This window comes from Pecten maximus, chromosome 7, assembly GCF_902652985.1.
Source record: "Pecten maximus chromosome 7, xPecMax1.1, whole genome shotgun sequence".
NCBI classification, from domain to species: Eukaryota; Metazoa; Mollusca; class Bivalvia; order Pectinida; family Pectinidae; genus Pecten; species Pecten maximus.
The window spans coordinates 32,976,744-32,994,612 of record NC_047021.1 but is presented as its reverse complement, the minus strand read 5'-3'; the positions used below and the strand labels follow the sequence as shown (position 1 = coordinate 32,994,612).

At 33.8% G+C, this 17,869-nt stretch overlaps 1 protein-coding gene across 1 annotated transcript; it reads right to left on the bottom strand.

Annotated features, from left to right (window-relative positions):
- Positions 1-327: 327 nt before the first annotated feature.
- Positions 328-17,691, bottom strand: LOC117331176 (POC1 centriolar protein homolog A-like). The gene is made up of 18 exons (XM_033889773.1): positions 17,571-17,691; positions 16,194-16,278; positions 15,608-15,687; positions 14,390-14,481; positions 13,687-13,795; positions 13,410-13,480; positions 13,053-13,160; positions 8,040-8,155; positions 6,894-7,027; positions 6,014-6,082; positions 5,184-5,333; positions 4,279-4,370; positions 3,557-3,665; positions 3,277-3,347; positions 2,927-3,034; positions 2,441-2,556; positions 1,263-1,396; positions 328-451 (listed from the first exon to the last, which is right to left on the bottom strand). The coding sequence occupies exons 1-18, from the start codon at positions 17,583-17,585 to the stop codon at positions 353-355; spliced, it is 1,758 nt and encodes a 585-aa protein (XP_033745664.1). The 5' UTR covers positions 17,586-17,691; the 3' UTR covers positions 328-352.
- Between the last annotated feature and the right edge of the window lie 178 nt (positions 17,692-17,869).

The following is a 17,869-nucleotide window of genomic DNA, read 5'->3' as shown; positions in this document are numbered from 1 at the left end:
TTGTATACTTGTTTGCCTTTTACACTGAGCATATTGGCATCAAAAGTTTTTCAACAAAGAAAGGGAAATGAAGGGGTAAATTGAACAAAGCTGAATTCAATATAAGATAGTCAAGGCATTCATAGTAACATTTCTGAATTTCGCAAACTGCAATGAGGACAAATTTATCAGGATGGCAGTAAGGTACTGAATGAACAACGTACTATTTACTGGTTTTCAACTGTGAAAGATCGCCAAAACCAATACTTTTGACATTTCTTTGAACACAGCATCTAATTTACAATGAACAAATAATCAGTTTTATTTCATAACACTGTTGTATAACCTTTAATTTTTTACATAACTCCGATTGTTATAAGTCTACAATATTTCCGTTACCTACCTGCTCATCTGACCCGCCGGAGGCGAAGTATTCCCCAGACCGAGAGAATGATACAGCAGTTGATGGACCCTGAAACACAACACAAACATAGCTTTAAGGTAAGCTTCTTTTCTGGGACACTTTTTATGCCATTTTGTAAAATCTACATTGGTGTTAGCAGCACATTTTTGTGATGAATGGAAAGAAACGGGCCTTTAAGTTCATGTAAAAGTGAATTGAATGTGATCATTGGTTATCACAACTGATTTACTTTTGAATCATGTTTCATGCACCAAGACTATGGACTGGATCACATTTATTGGTGGCCTGGTGGCACAGTGGTAATGCATTGGCCTCTCACCGAGGGAACTCGGGGTTTGATTCCCCATTTAAACATAAAAGATTTGGTTTCACCTGTCCGACATGGGACTCTGGTTTCTTACTGTATGAGACCCCTTGCAAGCTTCCATCTGAGCCAATAACAGAGATTTATATGAATTATTTTTTTGTACAATGAATAAAGCTTTAATACATTGCATTCTGGTCAAATGCAATACAAAACCCTATGGAAAATATCTCTGATATAACTATTAAACTTGCCATCAGTCACACAGATTGTGGACCTGCCACTGGCCATCTCATGATTATATAATAATCACATGACTTGATGATATATGCAACTGGTCATGTGATCTTCTACTGTACATGATTGGTGAACTGACAATAAGTCATGATATGTGCTCCTGTCTTTGGGATTCACATGACTTTCGGATCTTTCAGTAGTAACATGACTTCAGATCTTTTTGTGGTTGAATGACTTTTGGATATTTCAGTGGTCACATGACTTTTGGATATTTCAGTGGTCACATGACTTTTGGCACTTCCTGTGGGCTATAGTTACCTGGTGTCCATGAAGTGTGTAGAAAAGTCGACCCTCCAGCAGGCCCAAAATCTTTAAAGTAGAATCATCTGAGCCTGATATCAGGTAGTTCCCACTCGAATGGAATGTAAAACTGTTCACGGATGACGAATGAGCTGAAATAAATTAAATTTGGTGTAATCAATTTTTTTGATAAGTTGATAGAAATGTTTTATAAACATCTTGAAAGTAACTACCATATTTATTTCTGACAGAGGAAGTGATTTGCAGCTCAAAGTCATCTGCTTACATTCAGATCATCACTTTTTTAAGAAAGTCTTCCTTAGCTAATATACAACATTGCCAATACATCCCAAAGTTATCGGTATATTGTTATTGTTTAACACTGTATCAACACAATGTCATTTAAAATACAGCATGGATAAAGGAATATTTTAATTTGTGGAATGAGAAGCAAACAGAGAAAAAGTGTTAAAACATCTTCCCATTCAACTACAGCTGGCAGGGTACACAAGGAAGACTAAATGTTGCCATCAATGAAATGATCAGTAGCAATCCTTGAATAAAGATATAATCAATAATATTAGTCTAATGCAATTTAACTGAATAAAATACCATACATAATGAACAATTATAGTACTTGATGACAAATTATACTTATTTGTGTTTTTCAGTTTATACAAAGACCTAAAAAAGATTTTACTGTCATCTTCCTCATTTTCACAACTGTTATTCAAAATCAAGTTAATTTTTTTCTTATTTTCTGACCAGTTTGATTTAATATTTTCTTCATACTGTAGCAATTTGAGTTTATACTATTTTCTCTTTTATTTACCCAATATGCTGTAGTAATTGAGGATATTTCGCACTATTTACCTGTATTGCTGTATAATTTGAGTAACTATTTTCTCTTCTATTTACCTAGTTATTTGAATCAATAATTTTTTTTCATTTTTACCTATATAATGTTGTAGTAATCTGAGTTAGTAATGTCTCTTTTATCTAATACCTATATAATACTGTAGCAATTTGAGTTACCACTTTCGGACTTCTATTTCCCTGGTATAATGCTGTAGTTACTTTAACTACTATTTTCTCAGTATTCCCTGTACAATGATGTAGTAATTTGAATTACTATTTTCTCATGTAGTTACCTGTAATGCTGAAGTATTTGAGTTACTGTTTTCTGCAGTATTTACCTGTATAATGCTGTAGTAATTTGTTCATCCTGATGTCCCACACTTTAACAGTACTGTCAGTACCCGCTGAGGCTATACACGTGCCGCTCGGGTGGAATTCTACGTAGTTCACAAACCTGTACACAACAGAACACAAATCTCAACATCTGGCACCATCTATACCAGTCAACTAAACTCAAAGCATAGAGTTACAAAATGGTGTATGTTTTAATACCAGCTATGTGGCTAAAACAGGGTAGAAAAATGTTTGTATTTATCTAGATTTTTTTTTTTTTTAGGAATTGCTTTTAACACATGTTTTCATTGCTTAAATATAGATCAATATAGGTTATTTTCATGAGTACAGATAGGTAATTATAAATTTATAGTTAATTTGTATAGAAAGTGAAAAAAAAAAAGTCATTTCAACATTTGGTGTTGTCACATTTTCATTAAAGTATCAAATTATCCACAAAGGTAAATTAGGTTGCAAAGTTTTTAACTTACCCTCCATGTTCAAAAAATGTATGCACACATTCTTTACTATTTTTGTCCCACAGTTTTACAGTTTTGTCATCGCTGCCTGATACAATGAGTCGGCCATCAGGGGAAAACCTGGAAATAACAAACATGGTTTATACTGTAAGCATAACAAAGATAATCTTCAATAAGCATCTATTATATAGCCAAATATTGTTTCAAAGCACAAAATTGATATTTCATAAAACAAAGACATATCTAAGAATCAAACATTACAAAGTGATCATCATTTAACTATAAAACAAACCAAATCACTAGGGAGATTTTTCTTTCTGAAGTAAGAACTAATTGGTGGTTAGCAAAATCTTGTTTATCACCTTGCACATCTAACCCAGTTCATGTGTTGGTTTAAGGAGAACATGAATTTCTGTCTGTGTACTGTCCACACCTATCAAATAAAAATTCAACATGAAATTTTCATCATTTTACACCTATTAAACAACAATTAAGCACAAAGTTCTCTTATTTTACACCTAATAAATAACAATTAAGCACAAAGTTCTCTTATTTCACTTTACACCAATATATAAAGATTTATCACCAAGTTCTCATCAATTTAAAACTTTTAATACACAAAGTGTGTGAACCAGTGTGTACCTTGACTGTTTTATCATCAGAAGCTGTGAGTAAGTATTGGCCATCACTGGAGAAGTCTACACTCCTCACGGTAGCTGTGTGGGCCTTGAATACAGTTGACTCTCCTTTCCTGTAACACACCAATATTCCTTTTTTCTTAAAATCCTGCATCATACATGAACTGTAATATATGTAACTGGTATGATAGGTAGTATAGTTGATTTTATGTTTGGGTTGAAAATGGTGTCGGAGCCAAATTCTATCCAGCATTTCAAATTGTAAAACATGCTTGGTTGCAGTATGGAGGAAACTGAAGGGAAATTTCACAGTTATCAATTTGATTAAAAAAATCTGTGAATGACCCTGGATGTGGTATGTTCAGATGTTAAAGCATAGCATGAACAAAATGAGCCACAATAGATCAGACTGAGAAGTTATCATGTAGAAATGAAATCTAGAGAGACAAATTGATAGGGTAATTATTATCATCTTTTTACATAGGGCCCTAAAACAAAATTAAATTGCACTGGTTATTGTCTGAAAAACGTGTGTGGTCATTGGACTTTAACTTCTGAAGTTGTTAACAGATATTTGGTTTGGTATCTTGACATTAATCTCTAGAACATTACAAATGAGAGATCATGATGCAGCTAATATCTGAAGTAAATTTGTTAGCACAATTGATACCGATACTGATATTTTATTTGAAGATACAATTAACAAGGCAAAACATTGATACTGACACACTGGGGATCCACAGTCGTACTGTCTTGTCTCTAGACCCCGACGCTACAAGATGACCCGACGGAGAAAACTTCACGTCCATCACTGCATCCTACAGGGGGGAAAAGACAATACAATCATTAATACATTGTACTTTATATATCATTCTGAACATTTCTTGAAATATATCAAATCACTACTTCCATCAAACAAAAACATTATTATTATTTAACACAGACCTGATAAAATGAATGATGCAATGTTTTAGAGCAAATTAATTCTCTAAGCTATATTAAAACATAATGGTCATAGCATAGCATTTTATCATGCGGTCATAACCAGTTCTTAGTATAGTAGAACACAGATCTGAATATTTGATTACCTGAACATTAGATTATCTGAATTACTATGTCTCCAAAACCTGATATTATGAAATCACATACCGAGCAAAATGCCTAACTAAACAAATTACCTGATACTGGTAATTTGGATATATAGCATTCTACTGTACTTGTCTAAAATCAAATTCTAAAAAAAAAAAAAAAAAATTCTAATTGACCTATGATTTTTATGGTACCCATATGCAAACATTTTCCTCTTCAATGATTCAAGTAGTCTTGACAAATATCAATTATGAAAGAAATGTTTTTTCTAAATATTCCCATTCCCCATCAAATTTAATGCGTCATTGTTTTATAAGGATTAGAGTCTGTGGGGTTTCTATATAATCCCATCCCTATCTAATCTAATAATCATTGTTAAAAAGGATTGCAGTTTTCGGGGTTTCTAAATATTCCCATTCCCCATCAAATTTAATGAGTCATTGTTTTATAAGGATTGGGGTCTCTGGGGTTTCGATTCTTTAAGTTGTATATTGTCCACAATTGGGGTATACAGGTATGAAGCACACGAGCATTGTACTTACCCTAGTTGTTGTTTGAGGTCTTTGGGGCTTCTGTACTCTGGGTGGTATATCACCAACTGTCGGGGGAGCTGCAGTTTTTTCCCGCTGCTTATGAGACTGAAGAACTTCATTAAAGTCTAACTGGTCAAAGTTGGTTTTCCATACCAGTACCTATCACAAACAAAATAAACGTGTTATCAGGCAGAATTAAGTTTGTCACTCAACTACTGTATGATGTGTGTTCTAACATCTGTTACATAACTACTTACTGCATTACCCGTGTCCTAACACCCATTAGATAACTACCGTAATCAGTGCCTTAACACCCATTACATGACTACAGCAGAGCTCAATTTATGTGTCATAACCTTAACATACAACTGTACTCTGCTATCAGTGTAGTATAAATTGTGTTATGTACACACGTTAAACACCTAGCACAGCTATACTATGATTTGCAATTGTTTCGATTGTGTATCCACTGTGATGCCATAACTGCTTGGCATCAAAAGTTTTTTCAACAAAGAAAGGGAAATGAAGGGGTAAATTGAACAAAAGCTGAATTCAATATAAGATAGTCAAGGCATTCATAGTAACATTTCTGAATTTCGCAAACTGCAATGAGGACAAATTTATCAGGATGGCAGTAAGGTACTGAATGAACAACGTACTATTTACTGGTTTTCAACTGTGAAAGATCGCCAAAACCAATACTTTTGACATTTCTTTGAACACAGCATCTAATTTACAATGAACAAATAATCAGTTTTATTTCATAACACTGTTGTATAACCTTTAATTTTTTTACATAACTCCGATTGTTATAAGTCTACAATATTTCCGTTACCTACCTGCTCATCTGACCCGCCGGAGGCGAAGTATTCCCCAGACCGAGAGAATGATACAGCAGTTGATGGACCCTGAAACACAACACAAACATAGCTTTAAGGTAAGCTTCTTTTCTGGGACACTTTTTATGCCATTTTGTAAAATCTACATTGGTGTTAGCAGCACATTTTTGTGATGAATGGAAAGAAACGGGCCTTTAAGTTCATGTAAAAGTGAATTGAATGTGATCATTGGTTATCACAACTGATTTACTTTTGAATCATGTTTCATGCACCAAGACTATGGACTGGATCACATTTATTGGTGGCCTGGTGGCACAGTGGTAATGCATTGGCCTCTCACCGAGGGAACTCGGGGTTTGATTCCCCATTTAAACATAAAAGATTTGGTTTCACCTGTCCGACATGGGACTCTGGTTTCTTACTGTATGAGACCCCTTGCAAGCTTCCATCTGAGCCAATAACAGAGATTTATATGAATTATTTTTTTGTACAATGAATAAAGCTTTAATACATTGCATTCTGGTCAAATGCAATACAAAACCCTATGGAAAATATCTCTGATATAACTATTAAACTTGCCATCAGTCACACAGATTGTGGACCTGCCACTGGCCATCTCATGATTATATAATAATCACATGACTTGATGATATATGCAACTGGTCATGTGATCTTCTACTGTACATGATTGGTGAACTGACAATAAGTCATGATATGTGCTCCTGTCTTCGGGATTCACATGACTTTCGGATCTTTCAGTAGTAACATGACTTCAGATCTTTTTGTGGTTGAATGACTTTTGGATATTTCAGTGGTCACATGACTTTTGGATATTTCAGTGGTCACATGACTTTTGGCACTTCCTGTGGGCTATAGTTACCTGGTGTCCATGAAGTGTGTAGAAAAGTCGACCCTCCAGCAGGTCAAAAATCTTTAAAGTAGAATCATCTGAGCCTGATATCAGGTAGTTCCCACTCGAATGGAATGATAAACTGTTCACGGATGACGAATGAGCTGAAATAAATTAAATTTGGTGTAATCAATTTGTTGATAAGTTGATAGAAATGTTTTATAAACATCTTGAAAGTAACTACCAGTATTTATTTCTGACAGAGGAAGTGATTTGCAGCTCAAAGTCATCTGCTTACATTCAGATCATCACTTGTTAAGAAAGTCTTCCTTAGCTAATATACATTGCCAATACATCCCCAAGTTTATCTGGTATATTGTTATTGTTTAACACTGTATCAACACAATGTCATTTAAATACAGCATGGATAAAGGAATATTTCAATTTGTGGAATGAGAAGCAAACAGAGAAAAAGTGTTAAAACATCTTCCCATTCAACTCCAGCTGGCAGGGTACACAAGGAAGACTAAATGTTGCCATCAATGAAATGATCAGTAGCAATCCTTGAATAAAGATATAATCAATAATAATTAGTCTAATGCAATTTAACTGAATAAATACCATACATAATGAACAATTATAGTACTTGATGACAAATTATACTTATTTGTGTTTTTCAGTTTATACAAAGACCTAAAAAAGATGTACTGTCATCTTCCTCATTTTCACAACTGTTATTCAAAACAAGTTAATTTTTTTCTTATTTTCTGACCAGTTTGATTTAATATTTTCTTCACTACTGTAGCAATTTGAGTTTAATACTATTTTCTCTACTATTTATCTGTATATAATGCTGTAGTAATTTGAGTAACTATTTTCTCTTCTATTTACCTAGTTATTTGAATCAATAATATTTTTTTTCATTTTTACCTATATAATGTTGTAGTAATAATCTGAGTTAGTAATGTCTCTTTTATTTAATACCTATATAATACTGTAGCAATTTGAGTTACTACTTTCTCTTCTATTTCCCTGTATAATGCTGTAGTTACTTTAATTACTATTTTCTTATGTATTTCCCTGTACAATGATGTAGTAATTTGAATTACTATTTTCTCATGTAGTTACCTGTATAATGCTGAAGTAATTTGAGTTACTGTTTTCTGCGGTATTTACCTGTATAATGCTGTAGTAATTTGTTCATCCTGATGTCCCACACTTTAACAGTACTGTCAGTACCCGCTGAGGCTATACACGTGCCGCTCGGGTGGAATTCTACGTAGTTCACAAACCTGTACACAACAGAACACAAATCTCAACATCTGGCACCATCTATACCAGTCAACTAAACTCAAATCATAGAGTTACAAAATGGTGTATGTTTTAATACCAGCTATGTGGCTATAACAGGGTAAAATCAAAGTACTGAAAGTACTGAAGACACAAACGAAAACAAATTATTTTAACTGCTTTTGTTTAGTGGGGACATGGTCAACTTTGTATGGAACATCACCAATACCTGATTAGGACTAGGACAAAATATTGGCAAGAAAAGAAATTCATATCTACTTTTGATTGCAAGTGCGTCTTGGCAGCTAATTTTCAGAATAGGTACTCGGGTAATCTTATTTGACATCTTCAATGGGTTAATGTATACGTAGTTGTAGATGTAATATGAAGGTCCTAGATTACCTGTAAAATTAATGAGGCCTTTCTTTTCAAACTTTTGAGGATCCCATGCCTATAAGCGCTTCACAAATTATCATTATCATTAGCATTTGAAAAAATATTTATACATTTGATGTAGCGCCCCATCTAGCTACCAGCTTTTAGATAAGAGAGAGCTCAGGTTAAAAACATTTGTGTGATTGTTTTAGGATTTTATCGTGTGTGCGAGCCCTGGTTTGAATGATGTTATGTCAAGGTTTTGAATGATATTTTGTGGCAGATTGTTCTATCCCTTCAGTGCCTTCTGTAAAATAGCGATAACAAACTTCAATTGTCAAAATACAATATGGCTGCCTGTCGGCCATGTTGTTTTCCGATTAGTCTCAAAATGCAATATCCATAACTAGGCACCGAGGGGAACCTACATATAAAATTTGAGAAAGATCCCTTCAGCACTTTCGGAGAAATAGTGATAACAAACTTCAATTGTCCAAATCCAAGATGGCTGCCTGTCGGCCATATTGTTTTCCGATTGGTCTCAAAATGCAATATGCATAATTAATGTAAGCACCAAGAGGAACCTACATATGAAATTTGAGAAAGATCAATTCAGTGCTTTCTGAGAAATAGCAATAACAAACTTCAATTGTCAAAACCTAAGATGGCTGCCTGTCGGCCATATTGTTTTCCGATTGGTCTCAAAATGCATTATGCATAACCACCCACCAAGGGAAACCTACATATCAAATTTTAGAAAGATCCCTTCAGCACTTTTTGAGAAATTGCGATAACAAACTTCAATTGTCCAAATCCAAGATGGCTGCCTGTCGGCCATGTTGTTTTCCGATTAGTCTCAAAACGCAATATGCATAACTAGGCACAAAGGGGGACCTACTTACGAAATTTGAAAAAGATCCCGTCAACACTTTCTGAGAAATAGTGATAACAAACTTCAATTGACAAAATCAAAGATGGCTGCCTATCGGCCTTATTGTTTTCCGATTGGTCTCAAAATGCAATATGCATAACTAATGTTAGCACCAAGAGGAACCTACATATAAAATTTGAGAAAGATCAATTCAGTGCTTTCTGAGAAATAGCAATAACAAACTTCAATTGTCAAAACCTAAGATGGCTGCCTGTCGGCCATATTGTTTTCCGATTGGTCTCAAAATGCAATATGCATAACTAGAAACCAAGAGAAACCTATGAAATTTTAGAAGATCCCTTCAGTACTTTGAGAAATAGCGATAACAAGAATTGTTTACGGATGGAGGGACGGACGGACCACTGACGCAGGGCGATTTGAATAGCCCACCATCTGATGATGGTGGGTTAAAAACACCTGGGTCTGATAAACAGACTCTGGAAGCGTAGAATGCGGATGTAGACAGGGCAGGGTATACCATCACGACGGGCACATTAAACTAAGCACTATATTCAAAACTTAGAATTACATGCTCATATCAGCTCAGACTTGAGACAGTTTCTTAAGAGTGAACATGATTTTCATATAGCACTCTACGTTATATGTTTACACTCCATACTGTTTAGCTACAAATCATCTATACAACAAAAACACATTCATTCACATGTACAGTTCAAATCAATTTGAAGTGGAATTTTGTTTTTCACTTATGTACATTGCATCAAATATTCTCCGCAATAGTATATGTACCATATACATAACTGTAACTGCATGATACATATATATATGTATGTATGGTATATATATCATGTTAATTAATGTTAGTGAGATGTGAATGTAGCTTGATGTATTGATATCATCGATTTCAAAATCAGAGTTTTTTTTTTAATCTGCAGCATCTGTCAGATGAAAATGTAGTTCGAATGCCCAAACTGGATGAACTGTACATGTAGTAGCATTCTTCAAAGTCCATTATGAATGCTTTTCATACAAATGTATTTCTTTCAATTGTTCATGTGTTTAAATTATTAGAACACTGAAGTAATTTTTATTTTCATAAAAATGGAAGTACTGCTTATCTTTAAAACTAAATTGGATATTGATAAGATAAATTTGCCAAAATGTTAAAAATCAAACCTTATTAAGTAGAATCTAAACAGTTGTAAATGGCTAAGCCCACTATTCTTAACAACAAAATTACTTATTTTGATTCTCTGTCAAATATAATCAGGTTACTTGAAGACTTTGTCAGAAAAGTTAACACATATATACATTATTAATAGTTGCTTTAATTAAATTAATCTGAATTTGAACATTAAACCGACTTAACAATTTAAATGAAAAAAATGTGTTTTCACCATTTACCATAATTGACAAGAAGAAAATAATTATTTAACTCAACCTATGATATAGTATGTAACAGTCATCAAGACAATACTATTATCTTTAGTCATGCCAAGTTATTTCACAATAGGATATATGCACAACACAAAAAAGTTTTACAAATTTTTGTTGTTTAGAAGAATAATGAACTTAGTAATTTTTGCTGTTCTTCTCAAATAATATGTACTAGTGTTGTAAAGAAAAAAAGATTAAATAATAATAATAAATCTAAGTGATAATAAATTATTTGCATTGATTTATCAATACTTTACTGTGCATTAGTTTAAAGGTTAATTTAATTCAGAAGCTGAAATGATTTAAGACAGAAAAAACCGCAGATGTAGGAATATAACATTTCCACTGCCTTTAGATATCTCTGGTTAAATTTAGCAATCAGTACATTTCCATGAAAAAATGGTGTTTTCTAAAGAGTTACTGCCCTTTAACCGTCCCTGAAGCGTTCAAAACTCCACCAAACATAATAAAGGTCTATGTAGATGTACATCGTAGACCCCTTTCTTTTTTATAATATGCTTCGACTGTTATGTAATATTTCAAATGATAATGATAGATCATTTTCTATTTTTTTTTAAACCATCACGAATATTAGAAAAAAAGAATCAGTCGCTATAATTAGAGATGAAATTTTCAGTGACGTCTACATCTGCATGCAGACAGCCACGTTAATGCGGTACGCGTTCTGTAAACGAAAAACTTCATGTGCATTACGTAGGATATAATCAATAGATCCGAAGTCAATATTAATATTCACAAGTCCATTTGACATTTCGAAACCCTATTCAGTGAGAATTTATTTAACTTTTTATTTGCAAACATGCGTATGGTACTCGACTGCCGTTGTTGTGATATTGTCATGATGAATAGACAACTTTTTTTCTTTTGTAAAAAAACATCTATATAATTTAACCATCTGCAGACTACATCAATCACATGCAAGTTAATATTTCAGTGAGAAAATGACATTCAAAGTTGGGTTTGATCACCTACTCTTTCTTTTATTATTGTTTACATTACTGAAAGATGGCGGACAAAATCGGATGCTGGATGAGTGATTTTTCAATGTACAAAATAACAACGATATTCCGACGAAACTTTATCAATATTATAACCCATTCAGTAACATGCCAACAAAGAAAAAAAACACATAGATGTCGATGATGAAAATTCAGCGTGATGTTAGTAGATTTTTCTTCCGGGTCACAGGTAAGCAGCAATATGGCGCCAGCGAAAAGTCGATTGTATCATTCCGCGTGAAATCTAATGCGTTCAACGCGGAAAAATATTCTTACGTATCATCGACAGAACATACTTAAATTAAATACTTTGAAAACTATCTATTTGTGAGGTTCTGTTGTTTTGTCATATATCTAACGAAACTGCAGTGTTGCATTTGACTCCGTAAGTCACGGGACTATTTTGTTTTTGCGATAGAATATGATTGTGAAGTGGCAGTGGAAGTTGTGTCAGAGCGAACGAAAATGCCAAAAAAACCCACATTGTCCTGTCAGCTTTTAAAATACAACAAAACAAAAGGTGATTTTTTTTAATAGCTGAACTTCACTGTATGTCATTTTTTATCGTGAAGTTAAACAAATATTTACTGCATAACATTACGGAGTTACTGTAAAGCAACGTTTAGATTGGCCAACAGCAGTATCCGCCAGAGCCCTCAAAAGCGCTGACATAGACTCAAACTTACGTTTGTGTCTACGTTTGTGTCAACAAAACAAAAGGTAATTTTTTTATAGCTGAACTTTACTATATGTCATTTTTTATCGTGAATATTTACGATATTTACAAATATTTACTGCATAGCATTACGGAGTTACTGTAAAGCAACGGTTAGATTGGCCAAGGCAGTATCCGCCAGAGGGCATCGTAGATTTTGTCAGCTACACCTCAAAAGCGCTGACATAGACTCAAACTTACGTTTGTGTCAAAAATGTTTGTATTTATCTTGATTTTTTTCTTTTTAGGAATTGCTTTTAAGACATGTTTTCATTGCTTAAATATAGATCAATATAGGTTATTTTCATGTGTACAGATAGGTAATTATAAATTTTATAGTTAATTTGTAAAGAAAGTGAAAAAAAAAAAAATGTCATTTCAACATTTGGTGTTGTCACATTTTCATTAAAGTATCAAATTATCCACAAAGGTAAAATTAGGTTGCAAAGTTTTTAACTTACCCTCCATGTTCAAAAAATGTATGCACACATTCTTTACTATTTTTGTCCCACAGTTTTACAGTTTTGTCATCGCTGCCTGATACAATGAGTCGGCCATCAGGGGAAAACCTGGAAAATAAAAAACATGATTTATACTGTAAGCATTAACAAAGATAATCTTCAATAAGCATCTATTATATAGCCAACAAATATTGTTTCAAAGCACAAAATTAATATTTCATAAAACAAGGACATATCTAAGAATCAAACATTACAAAGTGATCATCATTTAAACTATAAAACAAACCAAATCACTAGGGAGATTTTTCTTTCTGAAGTAAGAACTAATTGGTGGTTAGCAAAATCTTGTTTACTCACCTTGCACATCTTACCCAGTTCATGTGTTGGTTTAAGGAGAACATGAATTTCTGTCTGTGTACTGTCCACACCTATCAAATAAAAATTCAGCATGAAATTTTCATCATTTTACACCTATTAAATAACAATTAAGCACAAAGTTCTCTTATTTTACTTTACACCAATATATAAAGATTTATCACCAAGTTCTCAATTTATACCCTTAAATAACAATTTATCACCAAGTTCTCATTAATTTAAAACTTTTAATACACAAAGTGTGTGAACCAGTGTGTACCTTGACTGTTTTATCATCAGAAGCTGTGAGTAAGTATTGGCCATCACTGGAGAAGTCTACACTCCTCACGGTAGCTGTGTGGGCCTTGAATACAGTTGACTCTCCTTTCCTGTAACACACCAATATTCCATTTTTCTTAAAATCCTGCATCATACATGAACTGTAATATATGTAACTGGTATGATAGGTAGTATAGTTGATTTTATGTTTGGGTTGAAAATGGTGTCGGATCCAAATTCTATCCAGCATTTCAAATTGTAAGACATGCTTGACTGCAGAATGAAGGAAACTGAAGTGAAATTTCACAAGTTATCGATCTGGATGTGGTATGTTCAGATGTTAAGGCATAGTATGAACAAAATGAGCCACAAATAGATCAGACTGAGAAGTTATCATGTAGAAATGAAATCTAGAGAGACAAATTGCTAGGGTAATTATTATCATCTTTTTACATAGGGCCCTAAAACAAAATTAAATTGCACTGGTTATTGTCTGAAAAAACGTGTGTGGTCATTGGACTTTTAACTTCTGAAGTTGTTAACAGATATTTGGTTTGGTATCTTGACATTAATCTCTAGAAGCATTACAAATGAGTGATCATGATGCAGCTAATCTCTGAAGTAAATTTGTTAGCACAATTGATACCGATACTGATATTTTATTTGAAGATACAATTAACAAGGTAAAAAACATTGATACTGACACACTGGGGATCCACAGTCGTACTGTCTTGTCTCTAGACCCCGACGCTACAAGATGACCCGACGGAGAAAACTTCACGTCCATCACTGCATCCTACAGGGGGGAAAAGACAATACAAATCATTAATACATTGTACTTTATATATCATTCTGAACATTTCTTGAAATATATCAAATCACTACTTCCATCAAACAAAAAACATTATTATTATTTAACACAGACCTGATAAAATGAATGATGCACTGTTTTAGAGCAAATTAATTCTCTAAGCTATATTAAAACATAATGGTCATAGCATAGCATTTTATCATGCGGTCATAACCAGTTCTTAGTATAGTAGAACACAGATCTGAATATTTGATTACCTGAACATTAGATTATCTGAATTACTATGTCTCCAATACCTGATATTATGAAATCACATACCGAGCATATGCCTAACTAAACAAATTACCTGATACTGGTAATTTGGATATATAGCATTCTACTGTATTTGCCTAACAATCAAATTCTAAAAAAAAAAAAAAAAAAATTAATTAAAGACAATCCATGATAGTACACAGGTCTGAGTCAGTGTTGGGAATCATTATAAATTTTATGATCGATCATCACTATCTCTTAAACAATCGATGACCAATTATTGATCGATCATGAACATGAAGGGAAATATCTGCAAAAACATTAACCAAAATAGAGGAAAATGTGGACATGTTTTAAGGCATCTAACTATGTTTTAAAATTTGTTTTAATGCATTTCTATTTCAAATAACCAGGGACATATTGTTCATTTATTAATTGTTGAAGTCAGCTCTAAATCTTGAAAAATTTCCATGTTAAAATCATGATTGATTAGTCATAGTCAGAGGTAAAACGACTAATCATTGATTGAATTGATTAATCGGAACAACACTAGTCTCCATTAAGCTAGCTTAAACATGAAATGCTAAAGGTCAGTGCAACTGTGTACTTCTTTCTGAAGCTGAACATGTTCAACTCCAGCTTTTTGACAAATCTTGTTCATGGTGTCGTCGATCAGCTGTTAATACAAATCCTGTAGTGTGTCTGTTCATTTCCATTTTTCTTGCCGATAAGAAAAATAAGAAAGTTCCAAATAATTGCCTCATTTGACAAAAATGTCATTGCTTTGAGGTCTATTTACCAATATCATGGTTGAGCATGTGCACCTGCAGGAGTTACTCATGTGTCCCGTTTAATTTACCTTGTGTCCAACAAATCTGTAAGCCCTCATTTGAGGCTTGAAATTCCACACCATCAGACAGGAATCCATTGACCCAGAGGCTACAACAAGGAGAGCATGATTAATTGTAATGAAGCAGTTTATTGTTTTCCATTCTCTACAGATGTTGCAGGGGATTTTAATGTGATCTGTAGAACTTGTTGTTATCAGACACATGTAAAAATGGTTTATGAAGCAAAAATCTTAACTTAAGGGGTCATTGCTTCAAACAAGGATAAGGCGAACAGACATGGGCAACATTATATGCACCATTGTTTCCATAAAATGGATACATGTGTGCTGATTCAAAAGTAGGTTTTTGTTGATATCTTACATTGGCACAAAATGTTTAAGATAAGGAATATTGGACACCATTTTCCAGTGCATGAGATATGGATGTCTATAAGCTACACAATGGAAAAGGTATCTGTGATGGAATATAAGTTTTATGAAAACTAGCATAAAAGTATTTGTTTTTACACATAATTTGTAAACTTTAACAGGTAAAAATTGGTTGGTATATATCCTTATCATGAATGATATTGCACTTTAATTTATGACTACTGACCAAGTTGCTTCATGTTTGGGTTGAAGTCCACACTTGTGATGGTGTCCCTGTGGCCCTTAAAATGGCGCTCCAGGGACGGATCCTCCTAGAAAAAAAATATAAGCCACCATATAAATAAGCACAAAAACATACTGGTACTTATAATTATTTGACACCCATATGCATATATATATGCATGTGATAAGTTCCTGTAGCAGGCAGAGGGGATGTTATTTGTTACAGGTTAAGTTGACAGGGTTAGCTTAATGTTAATGCTATGAAATAATGTCTTTATGTTGTGTCTATATATATGACATGTCTTAATGTTGTGTCTGTACTAGCTATGTGTATACCTGTGTCAGCCTGACCTTTGTTGTTGTTTTTTGTTCTTGTATCCTGCATGTAGTCACAGTGTTTGCATTGTCCATATGTAGTCGCTTGTTTTTTTGTCAGTGTCTACAGTACTAGTGCCTGTGTGCTCCTGTGAATACTCTGTTGTGATTGCATTGCTAATGCTGGGTACATGGTATATTGTATACTGGCATGGGCAGCTGTCTGATGGCTTAGTTTCCTGTGTGCTGCTTGACACACATGCTCATGTACAAATTAAACTTTGGCCCAACACGTACTTGTTACATCGATCCAATAACCCAGAATGAAAAATAATCTCAGGGCGCTGCCCATCCCCCCCCCCCCCCCCCCCCCCCCCCCTTCCCCAGATAAGGAGTGATCTTGGGGTCTGTTGTGACATATTATAATATTTCTTTTTGGGTCATAAAAATGTGTCAATCCCCCTGTGGTTGCTACTTGTATATGTACTGTCTGTACTACAGTAAATATAAACATATACAGTAACAGGAAAATAAATTGCTACAGGCAGATGAGGTTCAAATTCCTTAAATACTACTACAGCACTTACAAGCTCCTGTGGTTGCTACTTGTATATGTACTGTCTGTACTACAGTAAATATAAACATATACAATAACAGGAAAATAAATTGCTACTGGCAGATGAGGTTAAAATTCCTTAAATTACTACTACAGAACTTACTGTACTGTACCATATTATTTAGGACAATTTCTGCAACTTAATAATTAGGTTCCGTACTTCGCTTGGATAGATTTTCAAATTTTAACATGCCTACTGTTCAAATGTCATGTCAAGTAAAATGATTTCATGGAAAGAAAGAAATTTATAATCAAAAGCCGGTTTTTTAATTGCAATATTTCCATTGACCGTGACGTAAAAAATTGAACCCAAACATGAATGACTATTTTCCAAGCATGGAATAGCACGGGCGAAAAACATTATTTTTTGTGGGTTTTAGGCTTTGATGAAGTATGCACTCTCCATATTTCATAATATATATGTACTATTCATAATCAATATATACAAACCAAAACATTCGTCATCTTGATTCCTTCAGGACAACACAGCAAATCTGAACCTGTCTAATCATGTATCGTACTTTCGAAGATGGCGGGCTGTTTACCAAAGGGAGGTAATTGTTATTTTTTAGTTAGGGACTTTCTAAATGCAGAAACAGATATCGGATTAAAATATTACGCCACATAAGGGAACGGAAGTGTAAGGTCTTCTCTACAGTACATGTACTCAATATAGCAGACATTATATTCAAGCATTGTTTTTATCAATAGTTATAGTAGATACGCAGACAGCCGTCGTTTCCCGTGTG